Source organism: Notechis scutatus, chromosome 2 (assembly GCF_049901735.1).
Source record: "Notechis scutatus isolate UNSWTSFEM ecotype Mainland chromosome 2, rNotScu1.2, whole genome shotgun sequence".
NCBI classification, from domain to species: Eukaryota; Metazoa; Chordata; class Lepidosauria; order Squamata; family Elapidae; genus Notechis; species Notechis scutatus.
Window position 1 is genome coordinate 33,405,823 of NC_142010.1, and position 12,531 is coordinate 33,418,353.

Sequence of the window (12,531 nt, forward strand, 5' to 3'; positions counted from 1 at the left end):
TAATCCTAGTTAATGCTATTTGTTTAGCAAGTATTCAAAAGTTACAATAGCATTAAAAAGTAACTTACAACTGGTCCTCATATTTAGGACCACTGAAGCACCCCCATTGTCATGTGATCAAAATTCAGACCCTTGACAGTTGGCATGTATTTATTTGCAGTATCCTAGGGTCATGTGATCACTATTTGTGACTTTTCCAGCCGATTTTCACAAGCAAAGTCAATGGGGGAGGCTTGACAATTGCATGATTCACTTAACAGCTATGGCAAAAATGTGGTAAAATTGGGTGAAAATCACGTAATAACTTTCTACTTAGCAACAGAATATCTGGTCCCAATTATGGTTGTAAGCCAAGGACTGCCTATAGTTCTCAGTAGAAAATGGAATAATTCCTAATCATAGCAGTTGATTATTCTTTACAGGAGATTATTCTTTGGAGACCACAAAGGGCTTCAAAGAATTTGTGATATGATGACAGCCTACAAGCATAAATGAAAAAAGACACTTGCAAAGATACTCAAGCATTAGCATTAGCATTATTTTATGATTTAAGTTTAATGCTAAATTAAAACGTTCTTAATATTTGTTAATGATAATAATTTTAAATATTTATTCTTTCAACCCAGGAGCTGCTGATACAGTTTTACAGAGGAATTATTGCTTCTGTCATTTGTACTTCGATAACTGTCTAGTTTGGTACAGAAACCAAACAGGACAGGTACAGACTTCAACGGATGGCTAGGATTGCAGAAAAAACAAATGCAAGCAGCTCGCCTTCCATTGAGGACCTGTAATATTGCAAGGGTCAGAAGGAGAGCTGAGAAAATATCTATACATCTCTCACATCCTGGCATAAATTGTTTCAACTCTTCCTCTCGGACGCTGCTAAAAGGCATTGCATGCCCAAACAACCAGGCACAGTTTTTCCCCCTCATGCCATCACTCTAATGAACACCTAATCCCCACAGTACTATCTTATGCCTAAGTATATTTACCCATGTGGAATGGCTGTATTATTATTATCCTTCTCATCTTTTCTACCACCTCCTCTCATTGGTATCATTATTATGATTATTATTCTGTTGTTCTGCATGTACACTGAGAGCTTCTGAACCACACACAAAATTCCTTGTGTGTTTAATCACACTTGGCCAAATAAAGTATTCTATTCTGTTCAAATTTAGTTTTGTAGTATACCACCGAGTCACTTGCTTGTGAGATATGCAGTTATATACATTAGATAAATAAATAAAATAAATAAACTGAAATAAGTATATGTATATGGCTTCAAAATCTAAGGGACTGCTTTGGACAAAACTCAGCAGCACTTTTTCGTGCAGTTGTTGATAAAAATAGGATCGCCAACATCCGATGCCGGATATGGCATAAGAAGAAGTAGTAGTAGTATCAGATTAACAGATTAACAGAGTTGGAAGGGACCTTGTAGGTCATCAAGTCCAACTCCCCACCCCCCACCCAAGCAGGAGACCCTACACCATTTCTAACAAATGGCAGTCCAATCTCTTCTTGAAAGTCTCAAGTGATCAAGACTGCAGCAGGCAGGGGAGGTAAATTCTCCACTTTCCATTCTAGCTGTACCTCTAAGAAAAATATCTGAATTGACTGTTTTCCCCCCAATGCAAATCACAGCTTTGCTGGAGGAGTTCTGAACTAAGTCCCAGTTTCATTAGTTCAGAGTTGAGCTTTGGCAATGAAATAAAGTCTTGGGGGTTCAGTCTTCATAAATGCATTTCAGATTTAATCCCAATTTGGGGCAATTTCCAATCTAAATACAAACCTATACATAGACCAACCTATGCAATAAAACATGTGTTTCACTGAATGCACGTTGAAACACTTCACTGGATTACAGCTGTCCCCAGTATGTACACTATACGTATGCATGTGTACAATCTGTTTGTCATATACTATATGTCTGCATGTGTGCCATCTGTTCATCATCTTCATAACCCCATTTACATGAATCATTTGTGATATCTTGATCCATTTTACCAAAATGCCTTTCATACAGTGTTCTTATTTATTCATCTTTTAATCTAGCTATCTATTATAAGAATTTATATCCTGTCTCTCAATAAAATTCTAAAGCAGATGATGTTTCAAAACATTCTAAAATATTCAACACGGTAAATTAGCAACAGCATAAAAACAGACTCAACCACGATAAAACACTCCAAATTAAAATAAAGTGTATCACTGCTCTAAACTAAATTCAGAAGAGCCAACTGGCAAGCTTCTTTAAGAAATGGGTTTCACAAAGAGTGCTATCCACTACTGTTCTGTGAAGAACCTGCATATTTTGTGGGGCAGCATATTTTATTATCAAGATACATTTGGGGTTTTCAGAGAAGAGTGTTCATTATATGATATAGCTTCCTCATTACTTTTGTCATCTAACAGGCTGCTTCCACATTTTTTATTTTAAAGCCAGGAATCCTGTCATACGAACAAGCAACTTTCTGATGCTTATGGCCTACTCACAGCAGCTTCACTCCCGCTTCAGATGACTGCTAACCACAAGTCAGAAATAGACAACTTCATGTGATATTTGAATGTAGTATTATATGCAGTAAACCTCAAGAAGTCAGTACCCTTAAGTCCACAATTCATCCTAGCTTAAACTTAGTTTATTCCCAATGCTTCATATAGGAATGCAGTTGTTAAATACTTTGTCCAGATTCCACACATATAATAAGAAGAAACATACTTGCTGGGTAGCAAACAGACAGGTTGCTGCCCATTCATAATGGGTTTATTACAAAACCTTAAAGTGTGGTAAGAGAGCTGTAATATTTAACTTTTTGTACTTACTCAGGCCTGTTGCATTCTCGAATGGCATTTTTAATTCCTCCACCACATGTTCGTGAGCAAACTCCAAAGGGGCTCCATGTGCCCCAAACCCCATCTGTCATAGGTACTTCTCGCTCTTTGGGAACACAGTGGCCATACTTGCAATGCTAAATTCCAGACAGGAGACCAGACAGAGACAGAGAAAGAGAGAGAGAAAAAACTATTAACAAGATTATTTTATTGTACAGTTAGGCTTCATTCTAGCATATTACAGTATTTTTAATAGCAATTTTATTAAAGATTGTAATTGCAGCAATACAAGCTAAAAAAAAACTTTAAAAAAGTAGAATAAAAGGAAAGAGTAGACGGTGCAAAAAAGAAAGGAAAAAAGGGAAAAACAAGGAGACAACAGAAAAGAAAGAAAAGTAAGGATAACGGAAAGAAAAAAAATATAAAGTAGTGACTTCTCACCATCATAACAAGAACAAACAATTTTACCTTTATTTATTTATGTATTTATTTTATTTATTTTGATTTTTCAATTGCTTACAAGATAATAGGTATAAGTATATACATAGTTATGAATACATGAAATGGGTACATATAAGAAAAATAAAAGAAACAATAGGACAGGGACGGTAGGCACGTTGGTGCGCTTATGCACGCCCCCTACAGACCTCTTAGGAAAGGGGTGAGGTCAATAGTAGACAGTCTAAGGTTAAAGTTTTTGGGGTTTGGGGAAGAAACCAGAGAGTCAGGTAGACTAGTATTCCAGACATCAACCACTCTGTTGCTGAAGTCGTATTTCCTGCAATCAAGTTTGGTGCGGTTAATCTTGAGTTTGTATCTATTGTGTGCTCTTGTGTTGTTATGGTTGAAGCTGAAGTATTCATTGACAGGTAAGTCATTGCAATGTATGATTTTATATACCATACTTAGATCAGACCGAAGACGGCATAATTCAAGGTTTTCTAGGTCTAGAATTTCAAGTCTGGTGGCATAAGGTATTCTACAACGAGTACAGGAGTGGAGAACGCTTCTTGTGAAATATTTCTGGACTTTCTCAACTGTGCTAATATCAGATATGTAATGTGGGTTCCAGACTGATGAGCTGTATTCGAGTATTGGTCTAGCAAATGTTTTGTATGCTCTAGTTAATAGTGTGATATTACCAGAGGAAAAAGCTATGTAGGATTAGGTTAACAATTCTTAATGCCTTTTTGGCTATGTAGTTACAGTGGGCTCTAGCATTTAGATCATTTGAGATGAGTATTCCTAGGTCCTTTACAGAGCTTGGATCATCAACAAGGTCTTGACTATTCAGTTTGTATTTTATTTTCTGATTTTTTTTGCCAATATGTAAGACAGAGCATTTATTTGTTGAGATTTGAAGTTGCCATTTGTTTGACCATTCTGATACTTAGTCAAGATCTTTTTGAAGGGTAACAGTATTGTCTGTGGTATTGAACAGCTTTACATCATCAGCAAAGAGAACGCAGTTGCTCTTAATATGATCACAGAGGTCATTTATGTGCAGTATGAAAAGAGTTGGTCCTAGAACACTGCCTTGGGGAACACCACTATTGACAGGTACAGAATTTGATAGGACACTCCCAATTTTGACCATTTGTTGTCTGTTTGACAGGAATGCTTCTATCCAGTTATGCAGTTGTCCAGAGATACCATAAGATTTTAGTTTTAGGAGTAGTTTGTCATATACCACTGAATCAAAGGGTTTACAGAAGTCTATGTAGATTGCGTATATTGTTTTGCTCTGATCGAGTTGTGTAGTCCATATGTTTTTGCAGTGTAAGAGTTGCAGATTACAGGATAGTTTTTTTCTGAAACTAAATTGTTTATTGGAGAGTAGGTTGTTTGTCTCTAAGTGGAGGATAATGGATTGGTTAATCATTGATTCCATGACTTTACAGGTGATGCAGCATAAGGAGATTGGTCTGTAATTTTCAACTAGGCTGGGGTCTACCTTAGACCAGGGGTGTCAAACTCACATCGTCAAGTGACATATCAAGACTCTTTTCCCCTTCGCTTAACCGGGCGTGGGCATGTCCAGCACATGATGCATCTGGCCCATGGGCCAGGAGTTTGACAGCTCTGCCTTAGGCAGTCCTCAACTTACAACTGTTACAAGTACAGACTCTAAAAAGTTATTTACAAACCATCCTTGAAATTATGACTGCTGTACCCCACCAGCAGCCACCCGATTACATGTTGGGCACTCAGATTTACAACTGGTTGCAGCATCCCATGGTCACGTGATTGCATTTTGCAACTTTTTTTCACCATTTTCTGGCAAAAAAACACCCATTGAAAAAGCTAAATTCAGACTTACAACCATGTGATTCGCTTAATCAGCATAATATAAACAGATGTAAAACTGAGTGCAGCCACATGGAGGCATATGTCTGTAACAACAACAACAATAAAATACTGGGCTCAATTATGGTTGTAAGTCAGAGACCCTGTAGCATATCACTTCCTCTTAAAATACAACAGATGATCTCTTCTTCACACACACATTACAATCTTTTTGAAATATATCTTTCTCTAATTTTGTAATGGCTGTGGTAATGACCTGGGAAACAAAAAGAAGAGCGGCAGCCTAAATATAAATGATAAATGAAATTTGAATCTGAAGGAGGAGAGATGGCAAAGCTGTGTCAGAAGGGACCCCCCTTTAGTTTTTGGGTGAGTAAAACTGAGGGCAAGAGGGTACTTTCAGACTTGCAAGATTCTGTTAAATGTAACCTTCCAATAAAGATAGAGCTGGATTTATTGCCATGTTTCTTGTCTGGACTAGCAGATTGAGGGCTAGCAGATTGTTATAGCAATAGTACTTAGACTTATATACCACTTCAGAATGCTTTTACAGCCCTCTCTAAGCAACAATCTGGGTCCTCATTTTACCCACCTCGGAAGGATAGAAGACTGAGTCTGGTGAGATTTGAACTGCCAAATTGCAAGCAGCCGGCAGTCAGCAGAAGTAGCCTGCAGTACTGCACTCTAACTACTGCGCCACTGTGGCTCATTATGGTTATACTTGTAAAATGTTTCCCTAAAGATAAGCCTTCCTTGCTCTCAAATGAGTTGAGAGAGATAGTTTTATTCTGAATGAAACAGATTAATTTTCATTAGTATCCAAAATTATGTCAATCTATTACTTTGCTGTCTTACTACAATTCTTTCTTCTTGTGGTTTTTAAATGTACTACAAAAAGCAATTTATAAATAAACATATGTAATAAAATACATTTTTAAAAAGCTAGAGATATCCGGGTTAGGTAATAAATATTTTAAAAAATTGAAATTACTTGAAACAATTGAAACTAGGAAAACATTCCATCACTCTGGAAATACTTATGTTTCTCAACACAATTAATAATAATAGATAATTCAGTGGCACTGGCATTTGAAAATCTGTAACAGATAAAGACTTTTAATGATTTTCACTACCATATTTTTCAGCTGCAAAATTTATTAGCTGATGCTGCATTGTAGTCATTGTGCAGTAACTGAATATGAAAAGAATAAAAAGCTACGCATAAAATAACTCAAAAGATTTTGTTAAGATACAGTGATTTAGAAAACATGTTTATCTTAAAATTTTCCCCGCCACTTGTATATTTCATAGATAAGATCCAGCTTTTATGATATTTCAAAGTTTCCTTCATACTTAAATATATCATGTCAAGATGTCAGAGGAAATTAAGTTTTGATTTACAAAAATCACAGAGAGAAAGCTGGTAGCCTAGATTTTGATAGACAAACCATCTTTTATAATGATCCAGTATCATATGCTTATGTGACAGCAGGAGGGACAATTAAATTTAGATTGGCAGAAACAAAGAGCAGAACTTTAAAAAAAAAATGTGATGGCACCACAAATGGGAAAAAGAAATTCAAATGTTAAAAATATGGCTCTACCCATGTTGACAAATGAAGTAACATAAATCTATGAATAATTCACTAATTATTATTGTTGTCATATTATCCTAAAGCAACACTTGTAGTCTCTTCAGTTAAAAAAACAGAAACACAGAAAAAATGGAAAGTGCAACGTTTTGGTATTTGTATATACTCTGAACAGGGTATCTTGACTGAAATGTTACCTCTTAGATGCATTCAGCACATGGGATGGGCAAAGGGTTTATATAAGGGTCAGATGGCAAGGGTGATACCACATGCAGTGTAGCAATTACTGATTCTACTTCTGTATCTGAGCAGAAGCACATATGGGAGACTAATATATTTGCCCAGAGTCTCCATACTAGCCATCGCACGAATTCAAGTCAAGGTGAAAAGTCTCCTATTTGAGATATTCAGGTCGTTATAGAAGTAGCAACCTCAAATTACATATATAATAGGGATGGATCATTTGGGCACTCTCATTTTCTGCATGGAAATCCCAAGTCCTCTGAGTTCAATTAGTCTGGGCCAAGAGATCATATTGCCTGTGGTAAGATGCCACAATATGTGAGATCAGAATCTATTTGCTTCTTTAGAGGGGAGGAAAACCTATTCAGTAGAATAAAGTGAAGCAGAGACTCACCGCAAAGGATTTCTTTTCAGCCAAACCTGAGATAGTGAAATCCCAGGCTAACTCAAGAAAGCTAACCAAAGGCATTTAAAGTTAAGTGTGGAACAGTTAAGAATGGTTTTCAGAAAATTAGAATGAATGGCTTTTAAAGTAGGGGCATTTTTATACTGTAAACACAGAACTGTGCACCATATAACAGAAAGCCCAAGATCTATGCTGTATGCAGTTTTATTGTTGCAGGGACATCATTACTGTATCTTCTCTGATTGCCTTAGAAACTTTGTGAGTTTTAATTATATAAATTGAATTGAAATTGAATTGAAATGAAATTGAATTGAATAGAATACTTTACTTGGCCAAATATGATTAAACATACTAGGAATTTGTCCCTGGTTCAGAAGCACTCAGTGTACATGAAAAGAAACAGAACAAAAATAATAATGCCAATAAAATTAAAATAAATTAGCATTGAATTGAGATTTCTGGACATAAGAATAAATTATAAAATGTTCTTTCTTTTAACTTGCTCCTACCAAAAATATGCTCTAACAACATGTTGTTAATATTCCTTGAATGTGCAGGTATCCTCAACTCATAACAATTGAGCCCAACATTTCTACTGCTAAGTGAGACATTTGTTAAATGAATTTTGTCCCATTTTATGACCTTTCTTGCAGCAATTCTTAAGTGAATCGCCACAGTTGTTAAATTAGTAATACTGTTGTTACGTGAATCTGGCTTCCCCGTTGACTTTGCTTGTCAGAAGGTTGCAAAAGGTTGATCACATGACCCTGAGACACTGCAACCATCATACATTTGAGTCAGTTGCGTGACCCATGGGGATTGCTGTGATGGTCAGAAGCATGAAAAAGGATCAGTGTCACTGTAACTTTGAATGGTCACTAAATGAACAGTTGTAAGTCAAGGACCACCTGTATGGTTAAGACAAAATGTTTAACACTGCTTCCCTTGAAAAAAATATGTGACTTTTCCTGTCTCTGATCTCAAAGATAAAGGTAAAGGGTTCCCCTCGCACATATGTGCTAGTCGTTTCTGGCTCTAGGGGGCGTTGCTCATCTCTGTTACAAAGCCGAAGAGCCAGCGCTGTCCAAAGGTGTCTCCGTGGTCACGTGGCTGGCATGACTAAATGCCAAAGGCGCACGGAACACTGTTACCTTCCCACCAAAGTGGTCCCTATTTTTCTACTTGCATTTTTACATGCTTTCGAACTGCTAAGTTGGCAGAAGCTGGGACAAGTAACGGGAGCTGAGAGTCACTTCATTACATGGTGTTAGGGATTCGAAGGCCAAACTGCCGACTTTTCTGATCGACAAGTTCAGTGTCTTAGTCACTGAGCCACCACTAACTCTGATCTCAAACGAAATAGTATCATACCTTTTTAATGAAATGGAATCTATTTCATCGGCAGTGTCTAGCCATATTGTCCTCAGAGCAGTCTACTGTCCTACTGTCCTACTCTGAAGTGGTATTCTCATGAGTGAATTTTACTAAAGCCAAGTTGGCAAAAACAAAACTTCTATTATTTCTATAGTAGATGTGGAAACACAAATATACATTCTACATGCACATACATACTGCCTTTTAAATTCAGGCACACTTTTTACACCTCTAAATACTTTGTTTAAAGTAGGCAGTATTTTTCATGATAATGAAGCTATTTCATGTTGTACCAAGAGAAATAATTAATCATACCATTATTAGGATTGTGAGGATGTGGATCTACTTTGATGAATACTTCATGGCAAGCCATTGGTTGTTTTTTTTTTCATTTTATACACATTTAATACAAATTGTCAAATCCTTTTCTAATAGCAGAATTGTGGTTTTCTGAAGATATCACAGGTAATTGCTTATAAAACAGAACTGGTTACAAAACAGAACCAGAAGCTTTCAGTCTTTCCCTTGCTTTATAAAATAAAATAAAATAAAATAAGGACAAGTGTGCAATTCAGGTGACTGGGCAAGATAAACCCTGAAATTTTGTAGCTTGCATTGCAATAATAATAATAATTAATAATAATAATAATAACAATAATAATAATAATAATATTTTGCGAATAAAAACAGCTCTTATTCACTTTATCAATGACTTGCAGTTTATTTGCTAAGACTGGGTGATCTATTCTTTTGGCTGTGCCCATTTACTGATCCAGAAAAAAAAAGAAAATCAAAATGTGATAGCTTCTAAGGAAAACAGTCTATTTTTCAGTTACATGTTAGATATTACAATATCTCAACAGAAAATGTTTTATCTGCAGAATGATTTTTTTATGCATAAACTATCATATTAAATAGCGCAGTAGCAAGGAATGTAAGTAGTGGGGTAGGCTGTTCTGGGATGCAGTGCTAAGCCCAGTATTTTTTAGTTAGTTTGGCTTCACGTCTCTGATCTGGATAGTTTAAAATCAGTCAGCCTTCTAAAAGGCTATGAGTAGCCATAAGTGGTTGCACACCACTTATGGGCACCCAGTAGACTCCAAATGGAAGAGACACCCTGAAAATTAAAGAAAATCAACTCACTATCCTTCTGCACTAGCCTGTTAGTAGCTAACAAAAAACATACACATGATGTTAATTGAGATAGCACTATCCCTTAAGAATACTTTGCAGCTCCATATGTACTAAAGTTGCTGAAAAGCAAGTATGCCCAATGCCAAATGGATTGATACAAGACATTTTAAGCAATTAGAAGTAACAGTGGAAAGCAAGCCCTTTCCTGTGAGAAATTTATTATGACTGAGTTCCCAACAGCGATAAGCTTATTACAGATTATATTTCCCATTTAGATGCGCAAATGCAATGCCATAATCATATTCTGAAAAATATATCTGCTTTTTATAACACAGCAGCAGCATGCTAACCCTGAAGTAAACGAATACTGTATAACAGATATTTGTCTGAAAAGTTTAGAATTTGGATTATTATTTGGTTTAATACTATCCAGCTCAGTGTTCTCACACATGAAATATGTCTAACACATCACATGAGTTTGTCTGCTGTAGGAAAGAGGTTTAAAGCAGACATTTGTATAACGTTGTTGGTTTAATTTCAGGGTTTTTTTGTTTTTTTTTTGGTGTCTCAGGTTTTAGGTCTTAAAATGTATTCTCTTTATTTGTTTTTTACTGATTACATACACCCATGAGTTTTAAAATCTGCAGATCTGAAGCAAAACATTTTGCTTCACTTTGGTTAGAAAACACAGAAATAGTTTAAAAGGAAGATAAACTTTCTCCAATTGAGGGATCTGGGCTCCAGATGTTGTATCAGTACGCTGTACTCAACCTACTTGTTCCAAATTAATTGTGGAGTGATGTTGCCTTCAACAGTGTTTAAAAAGAAAACGTTATGATACAGGAGAATCCTTCACAGAAATAATCTGTAAAGTAGTCTTCGTGCAGCCCCATTATTAATGGTCACCAGTATAACGCTGGATATTACAGAAAGGAAAAAAATCTCATTCAAAAAAAAATTGAGCTTTTTCTCCTAGTGAATAGGCAAATAGGAAGTGATCTGTGAACGAGTACAGTCTGATGACAGAGCAGTTTAAAAATGCTGCCGTCAAACAATGAAACGGTTAAAGATATTCTCAATGAACAGATACCATTATTTGGTGTAGCAGTTAAAGTGCTGGCCCAGAAACCAGGAGACAGTGAGTTCTAGTTCTGCCTTAGACATGAAAGCCCAGTGAGGTGACTTTGGGCCGGTCATTCTCTCTCAGCCCAACCCACTTCATAAAATTGTTGTGGTGAAAATAGGAGGAAAGAATATTAAGTATGTTTGCCGCCTTGAGTTATTTCCCAAAAAATAAAGGTGGGATAAAAATCTAAGACATAAATAATGGCAAGACATAGAGCAAAGAGACCAACTAACCTTTCCAAGGCCACAGTCCGTCCCATCCGCCCACGGTGTGTGTTGCGTACGACATCCTTTATGAGCTCCATCATCATTAATGCACCATAGTCTTCTGCACTGCTTCTGCTTAAGTGATTTTAAATGGTCTCAGCATTACTCAACAGCCAGTATAACATATGCTATAGGCCACATACTTATTTTAGATTATCTCCCTGGTGTTATTACCATCACTGAGAAAGGAAGTATAAACAATGAGCACAATAAACTAGAGGAAGTGACTTGGCTAAGGTTGCAAATGCTGACATTTTTGGCTCAAGTGCCTTAAACCTCCTGATTCAAAAGCTAAACCTGTGCCCATACAAAATGCTCAGAAATCCCATTATGAAAAAAGTGCAAAATGAACAAAACCTGAAAATCAGAAATAGTGAACATTTTTATTACTCCCAAATTTGACAAGATTCTTCTTGAAATATTTGACCCTGTTCTCCATCTGGATTATACTTGCATTCTCTTTCCTTGAAGTAATTAATGGTTTCTATTTTTAAATTTTGTAATTATTAAGAAAGAGTTGAATATGCTGCAGCTGAGAAAGGCAGATGGTTCCCCAAATTATTAAGACTTAAGCATCCTATGCTTTCAAATCAATCCCATTGAATCAAAACCTCTTACATAGATTATCAGTCGCTATTTCCTAAGAGAGAGATTGTCTTGTATATTATTCTATTTTTATTAAAAAATACAGATATAAGCTACAACTCTGCAGAATTTCACTCAGCTTTCTCTGTAATTTCTATTTACAATGGCTATATCTTATTCTGGGTTGTGCACAACATAGGGGGTAGAATTTAGAATTCACAATTACTTGTAAGTAAGTTTTATTAAGTTCAATAGATCACTACTGAGTAGACACTGGGAAATTTCATGGATAAGTTGCTTATTTTTATGTACGCTGACTAATGTACATTTAAAATAATTCTATTCTATTCTATTCATTCTGTTTATTCCATCTTTGTATATATCTATATATCTATATCTGTATGTGTATGAATAAGAAATCAAAACAAGATGAATATATCTTGCTAAATCTTAGGGAATCTCCTAGCAATCCTGCATGCCTATGCTGCATGACTCACCATTCTCTAACCTATGAGGATGGCGATGGAATTGAAGATTGCCACCCAGTATACACCTTCCTGAAGAAGCCACTTCTCCGTCCAGTTCTTTTGGATAACAAGTGACCAATTTCCAATTTATTATGGAAGATTTTAGAGAAGATACTGCCGGGGGTGGGGG

At 36.1% G+C, this 12,531-nt stretch overlaps 1 protein-coding gene across 4 annotated transcripts in view; it reads right to left on the reverse strand.

Moving 5' to 3' along the window:
- ADAMTS9 (ADAM metallopeptidase with thrombospondin type 1 motif 9) overlaps positions 1 to 12,531 on the reverse strand; it is a 157,205-nt gene that overhangs the window by 103,392 nt on the left and 41,282 nt on the right. For 3 of the 4 annotated variants that reach the window (XM_087954552.1, XM_087954554.1, XM_087954553.1), the window contains exons 11-12: positions 11,257 to 11,364; positions 2,833 to 2,978 (exon numbers count right to left, since the gene is read on the reverse strand). In XM_087954552.1, coding sequence (XP_087810678.1) covers positions 2,833 to 2,978; positions 11,257 to 11,364 — 254 coding nt within the window. The remainder of the gene's footprint in view (positions 1 to 2,832; positions 2,979 to 11,256; positions 11,365 to 12,531) is intronic. The other variant, XM_026679438.2, reaches the window with a different exon arrangement.